The sequence below is a fragment of the Chlorocebus sabaeus genome, chromosome 24, assembly GCF_047675955.1.
Source record: "Chlorocebus sabaeus isolate Y175 chromosome 24, mChlSab1.0.hap1, whole genome shotgun sequence".
In the NCBI taxonomy this organism is placed as follows: Eukaryota; Metazoa; Chordata; class Mammalia; order Primates; family Cercopithecidae; genus Chlorocebus; species Chlorocebus sabaeus.
The window spans coordinates 40,613,938-40,638,557 of NC_132927.1; the positions used below are offsets into that span (position 1 = coordinate 40,613,938).

Here is a 24,620-nt window from a genome sequence, read left to right on the forward strand (position 1 = left end):
ACATTTACCTGTAATTTGAAAAAGCTGAATATGACAAAGAAATCACAATTAGAGAAGATGGATTAGAATCAGGAAAAGAAGGTAAACATGGAGGTGGGGAAAATTTTTGACTTGCCAAGGATTATCTTCATGCAAGGATTATCTTTAAACCTTGAGCCATCTAATCAAAATTCTTTGGAGCACTCCTTATAGAAATAAATGTTTAAATATACTTTGAAAATAAATTATTTGAACTTTATCTGGAAAATACCAGCTTCTATTCACTCCAGCCAGACACACATTATTCCACCTCACTGCTCCCCCAAAACACTCTATTATTATCAGTCACAGGGTTATTGGAAGTCCTTGACAAGCAGTTAGATGATTTTGTCATAAAACCACTGTTTGCTCCTGAAAGCCGGCAGCACACAGGAAGGGCAATGAGTTTATGTGAGTTCCATTTTCAGTCTCTAGCAGCCCCTGAAGGGGCCTTGAGGTCTTCAAAGAGCTGGCTGCTCCCCTCCTCCTTCCCCGAACTCAGGGCATTTCCAGTGATGGCAGTATTTCAGGGAAGAGCCTCTGACACCACTGGATACACCAATCCTGTGTAAGTCTTTCCCATTAGCTGCTGTGTACATGGCACTCACCGGGATCCTGCATTCCGAACCATTCACACTCTCCCACCCAGACTCACTCACACAGAGCTACAAGCGTGCAAATTGCTCACTTTGGCATATGAGCATTACTAAGTTACTAAATTTACTAAATCATAAATTCTGTAAACACCTGCAATTTTCTGTAAGTACACAGGTTAAGTGACAAAACAGCAGTGCCCCCTGGAAGTCACTCATAGGAAAAGGCCATCTTAGAGAATCCAGAGCACTGGGCGAAGAGTGCCAAATCTACAGGAAGCCTCATCTTTCCACCTCCCCAGCTCCAGGCTCTCCCAGGCAACCTGATGCAGGCATCCAGTAAGGACAACACAAGCCTTGCACAGAGATAACACACAAAACACCTGGGCACTGAATCCCTTCATGCCACATCACCGAATCACCCTGCCTGCGGACAATTCATTATGGGAAATTGTAACTGTTGGACTTGGGGACATTTGATACTAAGGAAAGCAGTTTGAAAATATCTCTGTGGGGGAAAAAAAACTCCTGCATTGATAGTTTATCTCTTTATTCTTCTGTGCTGATGTGAGATTATACACACATGCACAACACATACATACATACACACACACACACACTCACACATACCCCTCCCCAAGTGGTATGGTAAGGGGACCAACCTGAAATCAATCCTATTTTCCAGAAGTGCCTGTGCCTTAGTTCTTAAATATTGAAATTGGTATCATTTCCTCATTAAAATATATGCCATTTTCACTACAAATTTATGTTTCAAAAATGGGGGGAGGGTTTGCATACTGAGGTATTTTAAACCCTGATAAAGGCTGTCACTCACAGTAATCAGACCATATATACCTCATGGAAAAAGTTAATTTCTAAACAAAGTCTAAAGAACTAGGTCTGATTGCTTTCTTTTTAAGCAGGTGTGACAGTCAACCATTTCATTCAAGGGGTGGCAAAGTTAGAATATTTTTATTCACTTCACAGTCTGCAGAAACCAAACACATTTCTACAAAATAAATGAGAAATGAAGGGGCAATAAAGCATAAGACATCATAAATGACAGCCCAATAAAGTTCTTTCAGATGAGTTATACAGAACAAAGTTAGGAAAGACTCTAAAGTAAATTAGTGACATCTATTTTATTTATTTTATAATTTTAGATTGAAACTGAATTATGAGTAAGAAATTAGGACAGGGTTAAAAGAGTTGAATTAAAGACAGGCTGGCTGCTCATGTCTGTAATCCCCGTGCTTTGGGGAGGTCAAAGTGGGAGGATCACTTGAGGCCAAGAGTTCCAGACCTGCCTGGGCAACATAGCGAGACCTTGTCTCTACAAAATAATAATAATAAACCAGGCATGGTAGCATATACCTATAGTCCCAGCTACTCAGGGGGCTAAGGCAAAAGATCACTTGAGGCCAGAAGCCCGAGGTTGCAGTGAGCTATGATGGCACTGCTGTATTCCAGCCTGGGCCACAGAGTGAGACCCTGTCTCTAAATTAACAAAAACAGAAACAAAAACAGGAATACGATTTCAACGTTAAAATATTGAAACAATGTATCAATCAAACTGACCTACTCAGGAAATTTATTTTTGCACACTATCTGTCCATCAACTACTAAATAAAATCAGTAATAACATGGAATATCTTTGTATTAGTCCATTTTCGCATTGCTATAAAGCATTACCTGAGACTGGGTAATCTATGAAGAAAAAAGTTTTAACTGACTCACAGTTCTGCATGGCTAGGGAGGCCTCAGGAAACTTACTATCGTGGCAGAGACCAAGGCACATCTTACACGGAGGCAGAAGAGCGAGCGATTGAACGAGACGGGGGAGCTGCCAAACACTTTTAAAGCATCAGCTCCCATGAGAACTCACTCACTATCATGAGAACAGCATGCGGGAAACCGTCTCGATCACTCCCACCAGGTCCCTCCCTTGACAATTTCAGATGAGATTTGCTGGGGACACAGAGCCAAACCATATCAATTTTATTACTTGATAATAACTTTTTTTTTTTTTTTTGGAGACAGGGTCTCACTCCAATGCCCAGACTGGAGTGCAGCGGCATGATCTCTGATCACTGCAACCTCCGCCTCCTGGGTTCAAGTGATTCTCCTGCCTCAGCCTCCCATGTAGCTGGGATTATAGGCACACACCACTATGCCTGGCTAATTTTTGCATTTTTAGTAGAGAAGGGGTTTCACCATGTTGGCCAGGCTGGTCTTGAACTCCTGACCTCAAGTGGTCCACTCGCCTCAGCCTCCCAAGGTGCTGGGACTACAAGGCGTGAGCTACCGAGCCTGGCCAATAATCACTCTTTATAAAATAAGAATATTGTTTTTATTTTTTTTGAGATGGAGTCTTGCTCTGTCACCCCAGGTGGAGTGCAATGAAGTGATCTCTGCTCACTGCAACCTCCACTTCCTGGGTTCAAGCAATTCTCCTGCCTCAGCTTCCCAAGTAGCTGGGATTACAGGCGCCTGCTACCACACCCAGCTAACTTTTGTATTTTTAGTAGAGACAGGGTTTCATCATGTTGCTCAGGCTTGTCTCGAACTCCCGACCTAAGGTGATCTACCCATCTCGGTCTCCCAAAGTGCTGGAATTACAGGTGTAAGCCACCGTGCCTGGCCTAAAGAAGAGTATTGTTTAATACAACAACAAAATGTTGAATGAGTGGGCCTCCCTTTGGGGTACACTATTTTGTACCTATATATATATATATATCTGCTGGCAGCACACACCTGGGTACAGACCGTGGTTTACTTCTATGTATATGGCAATGGCAGGGAGGGCTTAAGGCTTAGAACATAAAAAGGACTTAATAACTGAAGTGAAATTACTTATGTACAAAGGGTAAATTAAAATTCGGAATTGAAAATTCGGTGGCTACCTTGAAGGAATTTAGCATACAAATAACTAATGTGAATGTAAACTCAAGACATTTAGACATATATAATTCCATGAACCTCTCTGCAAATGTCCACAATGGGATCCAAGCCCAGATACAAACTTCCTCTGACTAATAATTTAACATTAGTCAGTTGCCTGTTGATACTAAGGACACAAAAATGCCTTTGCATATGTGATTTTTTTTGAGCAAGGAGACAATCAGTTTCCGTAGAGGATCTTCACATGAATTTATGATGAATTCAGTGGTAGGTAAAAGAAGAACTAAATGCTTAGAAATAAGCTGAAGTAACTAGATTTTCCTCTCATCCTCAGTAGATACAAGTTTTCTTGTTGTACAAACCTCAACAAGAATAAAGGGAAACAGAAATTATAGTTTCAGTATCCACAAATGGGCTGTTAGTTGTATTCACTGTTTATACAGCCATATTACCACCTGAAGAAACTCTGGTAGGACAATCCAGCAGAAGACAGTTATTTTCAAATGGTGTGAAGATTATGTCTTCACTTTGCAAAAAAGAGTTGTAATAGAACTCCTTTATGGAGCATGACTCCTGACTTGTTGAATGAGCAACTCCTCTACAAATACACCTATTACATAAAAGTATATCCATCTGTATAAGAGATGACTACGTAACTGAACTATCTTAGACTTCAAGTTCCTGACTTCACAAAGTTAATGGGTTAAAAATGCTAGAGATTGTAGGCTGGGAGCAGTGGCTCACGCCTGTAATCCCAACACTTTGGGAGGCTGAGGTTGGGGGATCACTTGAAGTCAGGACCTCAAGACCAGCCTGGCCAACATGGTAAAACCCTGTCTCTACTAAAAAATAATAATAATAATACAAAAATTGGCCAGGTGTAGTGGCACATGCCTATAATCCCAGCTACTCGGGAAGCTGAGGCACAAGAATCGCTTGAGCCTGGGAGGCGGAGGTTGCAGTGAGCTGAGATTGCGCCATCGCATTCCAGCCTGGGTGACAGAGTGAGACTCCATCTCAAAAACAAAAAACAAACAAACAAAAACTACTAGAAATTGCAACAAAAAATAAACACCAGTAATCATTCAAAAAAAACAAAAAAAATCTGCTCAATGTGAATACATTTACAATTCCCAAGAATTCCTCTTCTATACTCAAACATACTAGATTTATGTTGGAAAACATAATACTTTCACATAAGTTATAAAGGCAGTGTGAGTCTATTATAAATTATTTGTTTAAAAAAAAACTTTTCTTCTATTAACTAATATTTTTCCAGGATTTGTGTTCACTTATAGTAATGTATACACACAATTACAGGAATTAAAGAACCCATACAGAGAAACGGGAGAGTGGAGAGTTAATTGTCCTAAAAACCAGGAATGAATCAGTCACCAAAAATAAACACTAAATTTGGCATCAATTTAGAAATCAAGACAAGAGATAAAATAATTTAATCCCAAAGTCTGCAAATTATTTGATTTGTCAAGGGATGGAACGTCTCCTTAGGACTAACCTCTAGGAGGATTATATGTGTGTATTTATACATATGTATATTTGGCCTCAGTTAAAACACCAAGCAGAATACAATGGCTTGGCTAGGTGCTTGGCTTTTCAGCCTGCCTTGCAACATGGTACCCCGAGATGACAGTGGGGACAGTGGGTTTCTGCAGTGTGTTATGAGTAGAACAGGGCTGTTCTCTACCAAAACATCTCTGTACTGAAGAATGTGCTCTTTGTCTACACTGTCACCCAGGACAACAGGCAGAATAAAGTAGACAGTTTGCTGTTTGGCAACCCCTTAAGTCCAGCTCTACCACCTACTATCCTACCTGTCAGCAGGTTTCTTAATCTCCCATTTCCAAATATCTGAATGATAGAGATAATAATGGGTCCTACTCCCTTAAAGGGTGCAGGAAGATTGTGAAGATTAAATGTGTTGACATAAGTTAAGTGTATAAGGTGCTGCCAAGCACATACAAGCCAATAGGTTAGCTATTTTGTTTGTTACTGAAGAGTCTTGTGCCCTGCACTTCTCTGGTCTTCCAGAGCCTCCCTCCATGGTTTACCACCTGGGCTCTCATTCAAGTCAATCCATCCTCCAGCTCTTCCCAAAGGATCTGTTCTCTATCAAAACACCTTCATTATGCAGAACAGTGCTCTTTTAATAACATTGTCAACCACGACAAAAGGCAGAATGGGGACTGATACCTTGGGGCATCACTCTTCATCTGTGTAACACAGGGTCTTCGGATGATCTTAAAGTGGTAACAGGATTATAATGCAAGAGTTGGGGTAGACACTAGGCATCCTCCCACACTGTGCAGAGTCAGATGTGGCTGAACATTCAACACTAGCATTTTTTCCACAAAAGGGGCGTGGAAATCAATTTCCATGCAGATTTCAAACTGCTCAAATTTATACCAAGAGGGTATTCTACTTTCCTGCTAAAAAGCTTGAGTATTTTTATATAGTCCAGCTTTCCCTCCATAAACAGTTCACCTAAGTCAATTAAAAACTGGTTCCTTTTCTGTCATCTTTAAAAGAAAATCAAATGCAACCAAGATATAGATAGCATCATGTCCCATTTTCTGTTAAGTTTCATGTGGTTTTAGTAACCCTTCCTTCCACCACTATTGCCAAAAATGCTATATAGTACATGCATTAGAATGAGTTAAAGCAGACTGGGCACAGTGGGGGCTGTAATCCCAGAGCTTTGGGAGGCCGAGGTGGGTGGATCACCTGAGGTCAGGAGTTCAAGATCAGCCTGGCCAACATGGTGAAACCACTTCTCTACTAAAAATAGAAAAATTAGCCTGGCGTGGTGGTGGGCACCTGTGATCCCAACTACTCGAGGGGATGAGGCAGGAGAATCACTTGAATCCAGGAAGCGGAGGTTGCAGTGAGCCAAGATTGCGCCTCTGCACTCCAGCCTGAGTGATAGTGAGACTCCGTCTCAGGAAAAAAAAAAAAAAAAAAAGAATGAGTTAAAGCATAAGAAAATAAACTTGGCAGATTTGTAAGAATTTTATCACCTGTCCAGAAAACTCCAGACGTAATTGGTCACTATAGGTACAAAAAACAGCAGGACAACTTAAGATTATAACCTGAAAATGGAATTTTTAATGCAGAAAAGTCTGTCGACTTATACATGTAGTGGCCACATACCTACAGGATACATTCCCCTATTAAAGCACTGGCCTGTAAATGCTGCTGCACCACAGATTAAAAATGAGTCACAGGACCCTGAATCCCTGGACCCAACTCTCTCCTTCTCTGGTTCTTGACCCAGTGAAGGAGCTGATGATACTATTATCCTCTAATTACCCTGCAAGTGTGAGATTTTAATTGCAGCACCCAGGACTTTGTTCCCACTAAGCACCTTACTCAAACAAGTGGGAGAAGAAACACAATGCATTTTTTCTCACCTGTCCAGAACAAGATCTGGAGCAAAGATGAGCTTGCCGGGGTGGTCAATTGAGCGCCACATCAGCCCCACCATTAACACCTCCATCCAACAGCTCTCCAAGAGCCGCACTTGGTCGAACAGGCTGAGCTCCACAAAGCCTGGGGAAAGCAAGAGGCGGTGAGACACCCGCACCCTCCTCCTCAGCTCCCTGTGTCTGTTGAGACAGAATGGCAAGTGTTAAAACACTAAGAAAACACAAACCATTAGGGAATCGATATTTTATAGATATGATTGACTACTCATTAAAGGAAGAAAACTTTGAAGTTAAGCTGCGTGACTGTTTCCAGTCTTGGACCCCTTCTAGAGACAAATATACTTCATTTAGAGTTTGTCAAGCATGATGACCTGGGCTCAGAACTGATCTTGGTTAGCTGTGTCCTGATAATTCCTCTGCACTACTGAGAAGGTTGATGCTTGGTTGCCAGTCAGAGGAGCTGCCTGTCTGACCCAATCTTTGACTGGGATCAGAAGGGGTGGGGGAATGGGGTAGGTGGAGGTTGGGGTTGGAGGCTTGCAGACAGCAGTGTCAGCCCCCGCAGAAAGCCAAGGCCTCAACTTCAAGGATTTCTCTGATTGCTTAAAATTTCCTATCCAGTGTTAAGATCCTTCCGGGTAGAAGCACTGTTTCTGGGCAATTCTATCCTAAGCAGCAAATATCGCCAAGCACAGTGGCGCACACCTGTAATCCCAGCACTTTGGTTGGCCAAGGCGGGTGGATTGCCTGCACCCAGGAGTTTGAAACCAGCCTCGCCAACATGGAGAAACCCCATCTCTACAAAAAATTATCTGGTCATGGTGGCAGGTGCCTGTAGTCCCAGATACTCTGGAGGCTGAAGTGGGAGGATTGCTTGAGCCTGGGAGGTCGAGGCTGCAGTGAGCTGAGATTATGTCACTGCACTCCAGCCTGGGCAACAGAGCAAGATCCTGTCTAAATAAATAAATAAATAAAATAAAGAGCAAATATAATAACAAAGCAGGTTCTGACAACCTAATAACTCATGTTGGTCACAGTACTGTTTGGAAACAGGTAATCTCTGGGGAAGGAAGCACTTCAAAAGCAAAGCAGAGAACACCGGGGCTTCCTTCACAAGCCATGATAAAAGGAGACTGCTGTGTAATATAAATACGGTAACAAAAGACACAGCCTTGGAGTGAAATGGACTCTGGTTTGAACTCCAGCTCAGCCTCTTTCTAGCTGGTCACTTAATCTCCCATTAAATCTTTGTTTTTCTTATAGGAAAATGGAGGTAACAATGCCTATCTCTGAGAATGTCCTATAGGCAAGATCTCTTATTCTTGTTTTACAGATGAGGAAACTATGGCAGAGAGAACATATGTGTTCAAGTCTTTGAACAATATAATGTAAATCTGTCTCAAGGAGAATGTAATGGTGTTATGAGTGTAAAGATGGATAAATACTTTCTAAATCCACATGCTTTGCTCAGTTTAGGTTCCTAATATGTATACACCTTCCCAATTTCACCCATAGTAATAGACAATAAGCCTACCCAAGAGATCACAGCTTTTAACCTTGTAGATATTCAACAAGATCAAGGCTAGATGATATTTTAATTTTTTTTTTTTAATTTTGGTTTGGACAATGACCATGCCAGCTAAGAGAGGGGGAAAAAAATCACACCTCCAGACTATGCCTACGTTTCCTGAAAACTTTTCAAAACACCAGGCTTGAATAAGGAATAACGCAGTTTAAGAGTTCAGATTTCTTATGGCACAAAGAAGGGGCACAGCTTTCAGCAATAATTAATTTCATCACTGCTCTCTGTGTGTGGTCCTGCAAAATCATGTTTGGAATACACTTAAAGCAAAAACTAAAGGAAAGTGCATCAGGATTGCCTCCTCTGGGAAAAAGCAGAGAAAAAAATAATTCTGGCAAAGGTGAAGATGCTAGACAAAACAAAATACAACTCGAAACCAAAAATCCTCAGGAAGCTCAGAAGAAATGGGCCCAGTTCAACAAAAGTCCCCAAATGATACTCTCACCATAGGCCTCAGTTCCCTGGGCTCTTTACCCGAAACTTCTCTTCCCCCAGCTTCTCGCCCCTCCTCATCTTTACAGCTTGCCCAGTGCAGTCGTTGCCCCCAGGCCATGGGAACGCCCCCAGTGGCTCAGAACTTGTAAGAGGCTTCATTTCTTCAAGGACTGTAAAGAAGGGCATGGAGAACCTTTCACAGGGGGATTGTGGGGTATTGCCATTCTAAGTTAGAATCCTAGATTCACTCTTCCACAGAAACACCAAGTCAAATGATAATTAGCTGGTAATTTCAGCATCATATAACACTTCAGGTCTATATTACAAATGGGCTTGGGAGAAGTGATCACTTTAGAGGATGGAAAATGCAGGTTCCAAATGATAACTCATGAGTAACTAAGCTCATTTTTAATTTGATGGCATTCCAAGTTTATGGGCCCATTGATGATTCATGTAACTTCAACCACCGATTTACTCTATTTGTCCATACATATTCATTTATGTATATAATATTGATTCTCTATTGGAACAATAATTTACAAAATTCTATTTAGCATCTGACAAACCTTTCACTTTCAAACTAGTCATACCGTACTCTACCCCACCCTACCCAACCATGCCCCTCCTCTCAAGGTGAGGAATCCAGAGCCAAGAAATGGGGCAATGTAGAGTCTATCTTTTAACCATGTTCCAGGTTCCAGGACTCTAGGATTTCTTGCCCAAATGACCCCAAGCCCAGTTCCAGAGTCTGGGTGGGTTCCCTGGGTCCATTCTCCCAGACCACCTCTAGGCATGAGAGGGGGCCAACAGGTAAGTGTCTGTAGCAGATGTGGACACACAGGATAGGGTTTGTGCCAGGTAGTATGGGAAGCATCTAGCCACAGGAAAAGAAGAGAGTCAAGAATAGAAATGGCTGGGCCACGCACAACTCTTTCTTCACTACCATGTTGGGTACAGAACTCAGAGGAGTCTCAGAATTCTAAATCAGAATGTGGCCTTGTTGAAGGTAGCTATGCCAAGACGGGAGGAAGGAACATATTGCACTCAAAAGTTACGAATCCAGCTGAGAAACTGTTAAATATCTAGGCACAGCTCACAGACCTCTACTTTATACTCTTGTCCTTTAAATATTAGCAGCAGGCCTTTCTACAAGTACACGGAAAACTAATAGCCTGAAAGCCCTACCGGGAATCTTCTTGGCCCAGCTGATCATGTGTACCAACTCCTTGTCGGCCAGCTTGGTCAGGGACATCATCATGGAGGCCTCGGTGAAGGGCGCGCTGGGGCGGCTGATCAGTACATGGGGTGGCTCAGCCTCCAGGAGGGTGAGCACCAGCTGCTCCGGGCTCAGGGCGTCCAGCAGCAGCTCCCGCACTAGGGGTGCGTGGCTGCCACTCCTCTTGGCCTTGCTGGCGCAGTGCAGTTGCTCGTCGGCACTTCTCTGTCTCCGCACAAGGCGGTACCCACATCTCTCTCTCCGGGAGCCTGAAGAGGAAAGCAGGGTCATTCAAATTGTTGGGATAAAACCGCAGTCAAGTAAAAGAAGCTTGACTTTTATTTTCTGGAGCCTGTGGGGCATGTACCAAAGATTACTATGGTCGTGACTGTACCAGGAAAACCAACGATATAACTTTTCAGAAACTTTTTAGGTCTCCATTTCCAGGTCATCTATAGATACTAACACCATTTCTCTATAAAGAGTGCTCATAAACCTGTTTCCAAACCATGAAATTAGGAATTTTCTTCAGGTATAAAAATGGGGATATTTCCAAAGGTATCAAATAATATACTTTTAACACATTCTTAAAATGTTTATATGCATGTGTGCATATGTATATATTTCTTTATTCATACTTACACAAGTATATTTCAAATAGCAAATTAAGTGAAAAAAATCTGGAAAATATGGAAAAGAATAAATTTTGGCATAAATTCTTTCAGTTTTTTTTTTTTTTTTTTTTTGAGACGGAGTCTCGCTTTGTCGCCCAGGCTGGAGTGCAGTGGCGCGATCTCGGCTCACTGCAAGCTCCACCTCCCGGGTTCACGCCATTCTCCTGCCTCAGCCTCCGAGTAGCTGGGACTACAGGCGCCCGCCACCTCGCCCGGCTAATTTTTTGTATTTTTAGTAGAGACGGGGTTTCACGGTGTTAGCCAGGTTGGTCTCAATCTCCCGACCTCGTGATCCACCCGCCTCGGCCTCCCAAAGTGCTGGGATTACAGGCGTGAGCCACCGCGCCCGGCCAATTCTTTCAGTCTTTTTAATGCTTTTATATTTTTCCATGTTTTATATACAAAAATTTTTTTGTTGTTGTTTGTTTTTGAGACAGAGTCTCACTCTGTCACCCAGGCTGCAGTTCAGTGGCACGATCTCGGCTCACTGCAACCTCAGCCTCCCAGGTTCAAGCAATTCTCCTGCCTCAGCCTCCTGAGTAGCTAGGATTACAGGTGCCCACCACCATGCCCGGCTAATTTTTATATTTTTAGTAGAGATGTGATTTCACCATGTTTGGCCAGGCTCGTCTCAAATTCCTGACCTCAGGTGATCTGCCCATCTCAGCCTCCCAAAGTGCTAGGATTACAGGTGTGAGCCACCATGCCCAGCCTTTATACACAAAATTAGATTGCAGTATATACACTATTTTATTTTAATCGTATTTTTGAGACAGAGTCTTGCTCTGTTGCCCAAGCTGGAGTGTAGTGATGCAATCACAGCTCACTGCAGCCTTCCTCTCCTGGACTCAAGCAATCCTCCTGCCTCAGCCTCAGAAGTAGCTAGGACTACAGGAACATGCCACCATGTCTGGCAAATTTTTAAATTTTTTTGTAGAGATAGGGTCTTATTATGTTACCCAGTGCTCAATAGTTTGACTATCTATTTTCTCAGAACGCATTGGGCATTAAAAATCATTTTTAATGTTTGCTAATCTAACAAGTGACTAAACCATCTTGCTTTACTTTGTATGTTTTAATTACTAGCAAAGTTGATTTATATGCTTGTTCTTTGGATTTACCTTTTTTTTTTTTTTTTTTTTTTTTTTTTAAGAGACAGGGTCTCTGTCATCCAGGCTGAAGTATGGTGGTATGGTCATGATCACAGCTCACTGCAGCCTCAACCTTCCAGGCTCAAGTGATCCTCCCACCTCAGCCTCCTGGGTAGCTGGGACTACAAGTGTGCACCAACACACTTGACTAATTTTTGTATTTTTTGTAGAGACAGGGTCTTGCCATGTTGCCCAAGTTGGTCTCGAACTCCTGGGCTCAAGTGATCCACTTGCCTTGGCCTCCCAAAGTGCTGGGATAAGCCACCACACCCAGCCCAATAAGTAAGTTTTGGTGATATAGAAATAAGGTGGAACCAAAATACCAAACAATAACATGTAAAATGAGAGAGGAATTATTTTGGTTAGAATTTCTAAGATTCTTTTTTGGGAAGACAGAAGCTTAAATTCTCAAATTAATCAAGAACACATGTTAAAAAGCAGAAATATCATTAAAGGAATTGAAACACGGCCAAGCATGGTGGCTCACACTTGTAATCCCAGCACTTTAGGAGGCCAAAGGTGGTGGGGGAAGGCAGATCACTTGAGGTCAGGAGTTCAAGACCAGCCTGGGCAACAGAGTGAAACCCAATCTCTACTAATAATACAAAAACTAGCTGGGCATGGTGGGAGACACCTGTAATCCCAGCTATTTAGAAGGCTGAGGTGGGAGAATCACTTGAATCTGGGAGGCGGAGGGTGCAGTGAGCCAAGATCACGCCACTGCACTCCAGCCCGCGTGACACAGCGAGACTCTGTCTCAAAAGACAAAAGGGAATTCAAACAGAATGCAATGACTTTTAAACTAGTAAAAGAAGAAAAAGAAACATAAAAATGTGATCAACTCCCAAAACGGAAGAAGTAGAAAATACATAATAAAATTTTTTAAATCACAAAATAAGGTGATAGAAATGAACCCAAATATCAGTTATCACAATAAACAAAAAATACCAAATTGACCATTTAAGAGTGACCTGAAATCATACATATTTTTAAATCTAGACATAGATTAGTTGTAAGAGATACAACTAACATATAGGAAAACGAAGTAGACAGATAGAAAAATATATAACAGGCAAAATTAACCAAATAAATTGACGTTACTCTACTGATACCAGACAAATAAACTTTAAGGCAAAAATTATTATTATAGATAAGGAGACTCGTTGCTAGAATATTTTAAAAAGATAAATAATTCTAAACTCATATACTTCAAAACAACCAAGGCCAGGTGCGGTGGCTCACGCCTGTAATCTCAACAATTTGGGTGGCCAAGGTCGACGGATCACCTGAGGTCAGGAGTTCGAGACCAGCCTGGCCAACATGGAGAAACCCTGTCTCTATTACAAATACAAAAGTTACTCAGGCATGGTGGCGCATTCCTGTAGTCCCAGCTACTCAGGAGGCTGAGGCAGGAGAATCGCACAAACCCAGAAGGCACAGGTTGCAGTAAACCGAGATCATGCCATGCACTCCAGCCTAGGTGACAGAGCAAGACTCCGTTGAAAAAATAAATGAATAAACAAACAACAAAACACAGCGTCCAAACACAACACAAAAGTGATTGAAAGGAAAAGAGAAACTGACAGATGCACTATTATAATGGGATATTTAAACCTCTCTCTCAACAGCTGAAAGAGCGAAGAGTCAGAATGCAGAATATTTGAACCACATAATTAACAAGCTTGATCTACAAAGGCCATAGATATTTTGCAAAAATTATCACATACTAGGCAATGAAGAAAATCTTAAGTAAAATAGGCATAAGACAATTTTCTCTGACCATAAGAAAAATGGAAATCAACAACAAAAATATAACTTCCAAATCCCTATATATTTGAGCACCAAAATCTTTATAAGTTTTCACTGGTTAAAGACAAAAATGTAAAATGGAAATTAAAGGAAAGACACATTATAAGTAAGGATGTCATTAGCATGGTTACAACTTTTATATGAATTTCCCTTAAAAAAAAAAAAAACCCTAAAAGTTGAAATCTGCAAAATGCTTAGTTTTATACTCCCATCATTATGTTTATTCACTAAATTAAATTGTTTACATTTTTAAAATAAATATTAGTTAGAAAATATGAGCAAATTTAAATTATTGGCTACCGGGAAAATTTGTCAGAATTTCCTCTTAACATTGACTAGTTACAGTAGAAGAAAGGGCTCTATTTATTCAGAACATTTGAACCAAATTTACTGCTAAAAGAATTAAAGGCCTAAAATACAATTCATTTTATTAGTAATCAAGTAGAATGCTATGGATATTTAAGGTCAATTATAAACCCAGGATAAAATGGAGCAAAATGTACATTTTTCTTAATTTTTAAAAATATACTTTAGGTTCTGGGATAGATGTGCAGAACATATAGGTTTGTTACATAGGTATGCACGTGCCATGGTGGTTTGCTGCAAAATGTATGGTTTTAAAAAGCACCTTTCTGCCAGGCAAGGTGGCTCATGCCTGTAATCCCCCAGCACTTTGGGAGGCTGAGGCAAGAGGATCACTTGAGCCCAGGAGTTCAAGACTAGCCTGGGCAACACAGTGAAATCCTGTCTATACAAAAAATACAAAAATTAGCCAGGTGTGGTGGTGCACACACCTGTAGTCCCAGCCACTCAGGAGGCTGAGGTAAGAGAATCAATTGAGCCCTAGGAGGTCAGGGTTGCAGTAAGCCAAGATTGCGCCACTGCACTCCAGCCTGGGTTGCAGCAGAGTGATACCCTGTCTCAAAAAAATAAAAAAATAAAAAATAAAAGTACCTTTCTGATCGTACATTTCTCTTTTGTAGAGTACATAAGGATAAAGAATTACAAAACAGATTTATATACCCTTTACATACCCAAAGTGAGAGATTTTGAATTTATACATTCAAATTTACTTGACAAATTTTCACTGACAAAGTCTAACATTCTAGGTCCTATAGTGAGTTCTGAGAATTCTAGACTCAATAAATAAAGCCCTTGACAAGGAACTCATTTTTCTATCAAGGATGTTTCTAGTGTTGTGGCTTTGACACTGTAACCTAGGCAGCTGCCTCTGAGTGAGCTTAATGAGCAGCTCCACCAAATAGGAGTGCTCCATATTAGGCAGTGGTAAATAACCCCAGCCAAAGATGATGATGACAGTAGTGATCAACAATACTAACGGCAGTTAATGTCTACTGGAAGCTTCTATACACCAGGCATTGCATATTGCACATATCCTGACAGCTACCCTACAGTACAGGAGCTATTACTGTCTCCAATGTACAGAGGAGGAACCAAATGTAAGCTCAAGTAACTTGTCTAAGATGGCATAGCTAGAAAATAGCAGAAGCAGGATCTAAACCCAAGCAGCAACCTAAATCCAGAGCTGGTGCTTTTAACCACTATTTTATACTACCTACCTATCAAATCCCTTTCATGGAAGACTATACAGCAGGTGTATAAAGATATGGCACCCAAAATATGTTGAGCTATTATCCCAATACAGGGATATAGGCCAAATACATGGCTATTCAGATGGATTTCCTGGCTCCTTACATTTCAGTGTATCCTTATAATGAAGTTTCATCCATAAAGTTAGTCTAGGTGGGTGTTGTCCTACTGCTGTATGACCACATCCACACTTTAGTAGAAAAGACAAGATCAGAAATTCAGAAGAAAAAGGTGATAACAGACTACATGGTTTCAGAATAAAAGAAGCGGGATGGTGCAGGAGGATCCAGTACGCAAGTATAATCTCTAATCCTCCGAGACCTGATGGAAGAAAAAGTGTGCAGAGGGGGTTTTTGGGAGGGCAGATAAGAAGAGTGATGGGAAAGGACACAGACAGAGTTAAGAAAGTTCACCGCTAATGGTCTTTCTCTGTGGTCAGTGAAGGGCAAAATATCCCATTGTATATGTGCAACAACCCATCTCATTTCTTCTGTAATCTCCAAAGAGAATACAGTCTTTTCTTAGACTTTCTGGCTAAATTCAACAAACTTTCTCTCATTCCCTTTTCTATGAAATCTTCTTTATTCCTCTGTCCTCTATCTCATGAAACGGTGTTGTATCAAAACTCATATGAGCTTTTCAGGGAAGGAGAGAGAACGGAAGGAAAACTAAAATTGAGCGTCAGGTACTGTGCTAAGTCTTTATATATGTTTTCATACTTATTCTTTACAAAACACAGTGAAGCAGATATCTCTGTTCAGAGATACGAAAACCGAGGACTAAAGAGGTGATTCAGTAGTTTGAGCACAGTCACAGTCAGCAAGAAGTGATGAAACAAAAATGAAACATAGACTATGGGATCCAACCTTCATGCTCTTCCCAGCATCCACTGCCTTGAGCCATGAGGGCTACAGCTGTGCAATGGATCCTAGTATAATAAAAGCATTCTTAAGACTAAGTTGGAAATCACTTTTTAAACACACACACACACACCTTAAAATACTGTTTAACTTAAAACTTAAAACATTTATTTGCAATCTTTTGTCAGAGTGCCAAGGTTTTCTCTTTATGCATCTGGGCCAATTAGACAAAGTCACTTTTCTGCATAAACAAACCCATGAGATATTATCTCTGGATTTTCAGTTTCAGCTTCTTTAAAACAAAAACAGAGCAAGAACCTAGATACTTCTAAGGAATTCTGAATTCAGGATCTCCCAAGGTTTATGTTTTGTTTTGTTTTTTCCCCCAGTCTCACCCATATCTATCTCAATAGCTATTAGTCCTTTAAGATTTTATTCAAAACTTTCAACTAAACATCAACCCCCGCCTGATGGAGTCTCACTCTGTTGCCAGGCTGGAGTGCAGTGGCATGATCTCGGTTCACTGCAACCTCTGCCTCCCAGGTTCAAGCTAGTCTCCTGCCTCAGCCTTCCAAGTAGCTCGGACTACAGGTGCATGCCACCATGCCCAGCTAATTTTTGTATTTTTAGTAGAGACATGGTTTCACCATGTTGGCCAGGATGGTCTCAATCTCTTGACCTCATGATACGCAGGCCTCGGCCTCCCAAAGTGCTGAGATTACAGGCGTGAGCCACCGCACCCAGCCTCAACTAAACTTTCACAGAAAAAACAAACTTGTCTTTTCCTATTCATGTTTGCACAAATTTTAATTAAATTTTATAATGTAACAATTACAGTGAGTAGAAACAGGTTTGAGAAGAAGCTCACTGGTTTCTGATAAGGACAAAGTGAAGCGGTGGGAATGGAAATGTTTAGGTGTTCGAGAGAGTAACCAACACACACTGTGAGGCTATGGGCACAGGCAGGGTGTTCTACAGAGGAAATGAAGATCATCGGTGACTCTAGGAAGCCAGAGAAGTGTGATCAGATGAAGAGAACTTCTGCTGTAACTGAACTATAATAGCTGAGCGTTCTAATCTGTTACATACACAGAGAAAAAGAAAAGGGCAGAGAATGCTCACGAGGCAGAGCTACTAAGAAATTGTCAGGGAGGGCGGGGCATAGTGGCTCACGCCTGTAATCCCAGCACTCTGGGAGGCTGAGGTAGGCAGATCACGAGATCAGGAGATCGAGACCGTCCTGGCTAACACGGTAAAACCTGTCTCTACTAAAAATACAAAAAATTAGCCGGGCATGGTGGAAGGCACCTGTAGTCCCAGGTACTCAGGAGGCTGAGGCAGGAGAATGGCATGAACCCGGGAGGCGGAGCTTGTAGTGAGCCGAGATCATGCCACTGCACTCCAGCCTGGGCGACAGAGCGAGACTCCGTCTCAAAAAAAAAAAAAAAAAAAGAAAGAAAGAAAAGAAAAAGAAATTGTCAGGAAGTAAAGTGATAGATTTTTGCTTTAAATTCAAATAATTACAATGAGAAATTACAGCCAACCACAGGTAAAATACTGGCTAGCAGAAGAATAAGTGCAGGCAGAGCTGCTTGGAGTACATATAAACAAGCAAGTGAGTACAGACAAGTGAACCAAAAGCTAGCCAGGTGGAGAGAGCTGGGTGTTGGCATCTTTGTCAGTTATATACTAAAGTGCTCACTTTTCTTTGTGTATAAAATATATGTGAATATATGTGAGTGTACAAAATACATATGAATATATGTGAATATATTACATATACATATGTATACATCTATTACTGTCATAGAACAAAATCTATGCTGTATGTGCTTTTCATAGTTCCATTATGTTTCTGACTCCTGCATATTTTTCCACTTCTAGAAAGCTAGACGAGGGGATAGGTATGAGTCTCCCCACGGCTACCCCAGTAACCCACAAGATATTCTACTTTTTTGTCACAAGCTTTAACCGTGGACATTTACCAGGGTTTCATCCTTAGAACTGGACTTTTCAAGATCACAGACAGATGGCCACCCAGCCCTGTTTGAGGATTCCAGTGGCTAGAAGTCCCCTAAACCATCTGGTGGCCTATTTATTCTGTGGTCAGACCACTTGAACTGTAGAAAGTTCTTCTCTACTTGGGGCCAAAATCTGCCTCCCATAATTTGTTCCCACTCACCCCAGCTCTGTCCTCTGCAGTTACTGTGGATAAGTCAATGCCTCCTCCAATGTGACAACACAAATACTTAATTACTATGTCCTAAATCTTCTCTCTTCCCAGCTACTGTCCCCAGTTCCTCAGAGGACAGGGCTTTTAGCAAGGCCTATATACAATAAGAAGGGAAGCAAGCACTCACCACACTTCACCATTCCCACTTCATAACACTTCCGAAGTCGGCAGGCCTGGCAGCTCTTGCGCCGGTTTTTATCGATTGTACACTGATTTGTAGCTGGACAAATATAATCATTATGGCCTATAACAGAGTGGGGGGGAAGAAAGATTATTGATACAATCTCTTGGTTAAATCTCTTCCTGGTCAACAACACTGATAACACTTTCCAGCTGAGAGATAGGGGACATCTTCTTGATGACCAGTATAGGTACAAAGGCAAAGTCAAGCTACATTGACACCTTGGTAATGAGTAAAGGAGACCTAGGAACATTTCAATATCCTGGTTTTTGACTAATATGTTATTCTCTGCATATTCTTGGAATTCTCAAAAGAGAGATATAAAAATATATCCATTGGATATGGAAAATGAGACAGTAACATTAAATTGATTTGCTCCAAGTCACAGAACTCAAGAGTTGTAAATCAAGCCATCAAATTCAGCTTTTTATATTCTTTTACATATATCCCTCTTTTGGGTTTAATACAATATTTTAATGGGAATTCATAGTCAAAACAACAAAAGGAACAAAGAAAGAAATTAGCAATCTAAATAATGACAGAAAGTACTACTATTGACAAGAGTTGTGGTGGATTACTGTTCTCAATTCTTCATTCTCTCCCTCGGCCTTGCGACCCTGCAGTGTACTAGAGTGGGCAGAGAGTAAACACTTCCCTACCAACTGATGTTGGGCTTGACCACAGGACTTTCTATAGCCAATGATATATCAATAGATGTGCTGCTCCAACAGTTTGGCTTGGCCTCTCGAGCTCCTGTGAGGTAGCCACTGGTCCAAGAAAAACGTGGGGACATGTGGAACAGACCTGACCTCCCCAAAAGCCCAGAACCAAGTTTATGAAGTAGAGTTACTCTAAACAACTCAAAGACATAGAAGTACAGAAAATAAGACTCATTGTAGTAAAATCCTAAGAGTTTGAACTTGTTAGTTATATAGCAATCTCTAAGACAATGATATTTTTAATTCTTTTATGTAAGGAAGAGCTAAGAATATTTACATTTCAAAAATCATTTCAGATGCAGTATAAAGAACCAATGAGAGGCAGCAAAGCTGATGAGGCCATGAGACCAGATGACAGCCTGCTATATTTGTGCAAATGAGAGATGATGTCTGGACGGGGTGTTGGTAGGGAGGATGAGGACAGCTACATGGGTCTGAGAAAGGGTTAATAGAAATTATAATAAAATAGGTGAAAAGCAAAAGTGAAAGTGAGTAGGACATTTTGATGTCTTTCTAATAAACAATATGGCCTGAACATCTTACATTAAGCCTATAATGAACCAGAATTTCAGAGTGGAGAATAAATGAATCTCAATAATAAATGAAATGAGCAAGTCATAAAAGAAAAACGTCGCAAAAGAATATGTAGGAGAAGACATGAACACAAAGTTCGAAAACAGAAAAAATGAACCTGCATTATTTAGGGATGCATGTGTAGGAGGCAAAACCACACACAGCAAGGAAGGCAGAAAGGAGGACTGTCCCACCTCTGCAGGGAGGGAAGCGGGTGTGGCAGGAGGGACCACCCAGAGGGATTCTGGGGAGCCATTACATTCTATTTCATTGTTTGAGCACTGGTTACACAGGGATTTGCTTTATAATCATTCTTTAAACTGGACATGTTACATGCAGAATTCTACACGTTAGCATACAATGAAAAGGTAATTTTTCTTTTTCTTTTTTGAGACAGACTCTTCCTCTATTGCCTAGGCTAGAGTGCAGTGGCATGATCTTGGCTCATTGCAACTTCTGCCTCCTGGGTTTAGGTGATACTCCTACTTTAGCCTCCCAAATAGCTGGGATTCAGGCACCCACCACCACACTCTGCTAATTTTTGTATTTTTAGTAGAGATGGTGTTTGGCCATGTTGGCCAGGCTGGTCTCAAACTCCTGACCTCTGGTGATCCGCCCACCTTGGCCTCCCAAAGTGCTGGGATTACAGGTGTGAGCCACCACAGCTGGCCAGAAGAGGTAATTAAAAACCTAATTGTAACTCCAATCTTGAAACAGTCTCCACAGTCTCTTATATCTACATGAATCTCTCATGTTGCAAAGAGATATCTGCACTTCTATGTTTGTTGCAGCATTATTCACTATAATGTAAGCAAAGAAGATGTATATGAAGTGCAACAATGTTTTTCAAGCTTTCTTAGGCTCCTTTTCTTCTATTACACTTAAATTATTAACTACACTTCATATCTTTTTTTTTTTTTTTTTGGAGTTTAAATGCATTTTATTTTTAGACAACCTACATGACATGTTTTTCTTAAAAACAATGCCTCCACTCCAAATAAATCACGGTCAAAATAAATGAAGAGCTCAAGATGACATCAGTCCCATTTGTCTTAAGTCCTGGTGTTGTGTGGATGACAAGCAGAAGCCAGTTATGACGACAGGTGATAGATCCAAAGTAATTGCCAAATTCGTTAACATTTTTCCATTTCTAAACCATCCTGAAAGAAAATCATATATGGGGTCACACCATCCTCACGGTAGACCAATAGAGCAACCATGCCATCTGGATTCATGTTTTCACCAATAAAGAACTGGTAGTTTTTGAAATTAGCAAGGATGTGCTTGATTTGTTCTGCAGCCCCTGTCATAAAAGGTTTTACTCTTTCTGGTCTCTGTTCTTCAAGTTTGCCTTTGATTTCATGTAATCTTTGATGTACTTCTTGTAGGCTTCTTTTGTGAAACTTGTTTCCTGCAGGTGATGGTTCATGACAATATCGACACCAGTGATTACTGTGCTTTGGGTACCTTCGCCCTCTGGGCCTTTAGCGGAGGCATTTCCACCAATGAGCGAGTCATCAATGTTACCTTCTGTCCTACTGACCATCTTCCCCTCCACCTCCAGGCACAGCCCATCCGCGATCTCCCGGATCTTGTAGATGTCGGAGAACATCTCATTGTGGCTGATGGGGTCCCGGTAGATAATCATGACGGCGACTGAAGGGAGACGACGGCGGCGCTAGCTTAGCAGGAGCCGGAAACCCGGAGTGAGCGCGGTGCAGCCGGAGGGGCGCTGGGGGGAAGGGGGGAGCGGGCGGAAAAGCCACTTCATATCTTTTATTTCAAACAATAGCATCTCTAGTATGGCCCAATTTTATTAAAGTGCTTTGATCTATCATCTTTTTTTTTTTTTTTTTTTTTCCGAGACAGGGTCTCCCTCTGTTGCCCAGGCTGGAGTTGCAGTGGTGTGATCTCAACTCACTGCAACCTCCACCTCCTGAGCTTAAGCAGTCCTCCCATCTCAGCCTACCATGTAGCTGGGACTCCCACTTTTCCACTCCTACTACCCTTCCTAGCCTCTGGCAACCATTCTTCTACTCTATCTCCTTGAGTTCAATTGTTTTCTTTTTTTTGGTGGTGGGGGGGAGATGAAGTCTCACTCTTTTGCCCAGGTTGGAGTGCAGTGGCGTGATCTCGGCTCACTGCAACCTCCACCTCCCGGGTTCAAGCAATTCTCCTGCCTCAGCCTCCCAAGTAGCTGGGACTACAGGTGCATGCTGCCACGCCCAGTTAATTTTTCGTATTTTAGTAGAGACACGGTTTCACCGTGTTGCCCAAGCTGGTCTTAAACTCCTGAGCTCAGGCAATCCACCCGCCTGGACCTCCCAAAGTGCTAGGATTACAGGCATGAGGCACCGCAATTGTTTTCATTTTTAGCTCCCACAAATAAGTGAGAACATGGGAGGTTTGTCGTTGTGTGCCTGGTTATTTCATTTAACATGACTTCCAGTTGCATCCATGTCGTTGCAAGTGACAGGATCTCATTCTTTTTTATGGTTAAATAGTGGTGTATATGTTCCACATTTTCTTTATCCACTCACCTGTGGATAAACATTTAGGTTGCTTCCAAATCTTGGCTACTGTGAACAGTGCTGCAACAAACATGGGAGTGCAGACATCTCTTCAATACACTGATTTCCTTTCTTTTGGGTACATACCCAGCAGTGGGATTGCTGGATCATATGGTAGCTCTATTTTCAGTTTTTTTGAGGAAACGTCAAACTGTTCTCCATAGTAGTCATACTAATCTCTATTCCGACCAACAGTATAGCAGGGTTCCCTTTTCTCCACATCCTCGCTAGCATTTGTTATTTCCCATCTTTTGAATATAAGCCATTTTGACTGTGGTGAAATGATATCTCATTGTAGTTTTGATTAGCATTTCTTTGATGATTAATGGTGATGTTGAACACACTTTTATATACCCATTTGCCATTTGTATGTCTTCTTTTGAGAAATGTTAGGCAGATCTTTTGCCTATTTTTTAATGGGATTATTAGATTTTTTTTCTAGAGTTATTTGAGCTCCATCTATATTCTGATTATTAACCCCTTGTCAGATGGGTAGTTGGCAGATATTTTCTCCCATTCTGTGGGCTGTCTCTTCATTGTTTTCTTTGCCATGCAAGCAGCTTTTTAACTTGATGTGATCCCATTTGTCCATTTTTGCTTGGTTGCCTGTGCTTGTGGGGTATTACTGAAGAAATCTTTGCCGCAACTAATGTCCTGGAGTGTTTCCCCATGTTTTTAGTAGTTTCATAGTTTGAGGTCTTAGATTTAAGTCATTGATCCATTTGGACTTGATTTTTATATATGGTGAGAGATAGGGGTCTAGTTTTATTCTTCTGTACATGGATGTCCAGTTTTCCCAGTACCATTTATTGAAGAAACTTTTTTCCCAAGGTGTGTTCTTGCACCTTGGTCAAAAATGAGTTAACTGTAGATGTATGGATTTGTTTCTGGGTTCTCTATTCTGTTCCATTGATCTCTATATGTCTATTTTAGGCTAGTACCATGCTGTTTTGGTTGCTATAGCTCTATGGTATAATTTATAGTCAGGTAATATGATTTTTCTAGTTTTGATATTTTTGTTCAGAATGGCTTTGGTTATTCTGGATCTTTTGTGGTTCCATACAAATTTTAGGGTTGTTTTTTCTATTTCTGTGAAAACGTCATTGGTATTTTGATAGAGATTGCACTGAATCTGTAGATTGCTTTGGGTAGTATAGACATATTAACAATATTAATTCTTCCAATCCATGAACATAGAATATCTTTCCATTTTTTTGTGTCCTCTTCAATTTCTTTCACTAATGCTTTATAGTTTTCATTGTACAGACCTTTCACTTCTTTGGTTAAGTTAATTCCCAGGTATTTTATTTTATTTTTAGCTGCTGTAAATGAGATCACTTTAGATTTTTTTTTTTTTCAGATTGTTTGCTGTTGGCATATAGAAATGCTACCGATTTATGTTGATTATGTATTCTGCAACTTTACTGAATTTATTACATCTAATAGCTTTTTGGTGGAGTCTTTTGATTTTTCCAAATATAAGATCATATCACCTGCAAACTAGGATAATTTGACTTCTTCCTTTCCAATTTAGATGCCCTTTATTTCTCTTTTCTGATTGCTTTAGCTAGGAGTTCCAGTACTGTGTTGAATAACAGTGGTGAAAGTGGGCATCCTTGTCATGTTCCATATAGAGGAAAGGTTTTCAGTTTTTCCCCATTAAGTGTAATAGCCGCGGGTCTGTCATATATGTCTGTTATTGTGTTGAGGTATATTCCGTCTATACCAGTTTTTTAGGGTTTTTATCATGAAGATATGTTGAATTTTATCAAATGCTTTTTCAGCATCAATTGAAATTATCATATGGTTTTCAACCTTCATTCTGTTGATATGTTGTATCAAATTAATTTTCATATGTTGAACCATCCTTGCATCCCTGGGATAAATTCCACCTGGTTATGATGAAAAATCTTTTGAATGTGTTGAGTTTGGTTTGTGTTTTATTGTGGATTTTTGTATCAATATTCATTGGGGATATTGATCATATTCTTTTGATGTTTGTCTGGTTCTGGTATCAGGGTGATACTGGTCTCACGGAATGATTTTGAAAC

General features: G+C 40.9%; 1 protein-coding gene and 1 pseudogene across 4 annotated transcripts in view; both read right to left on the minus strand.

The window, feature by feature from the left end:
- ESR2 (estrogen receptor 2) overlaps positions 1-24,620 on the minus strand; it is an 85,442-nt gene that overhangs the window by 40,075 nt on the left and 20,747 nt on the right. For all 4 annotated transcript variants that reach the window (XM_073011071.1, XM_007986936.3, XM_007986933.3 and 1 more), the window contains 3 exons: positions 18,654-18,770; positions 10,158-10,457; positions 6,941-7,079 (listed from right to left, as the gene is read on the minus strand). In XM_073011071.1, the coding sequence (XP_072867172.1) occupies positions 6,941-7,079; positions 10,158-10,457; positions 18,654-18,770 (556 nt within the window). The remainder of the gene's footprint in view (positions 1-6,940; positions 7,080-10,157; positions 10,458-18,653; positions 18,771-24,620) is intronic.
- On the minus strand, positions 20,879-21,761 carry LOC103229159 (translationally-controlled tumor protein pseudogene; annotated as a pseudogene).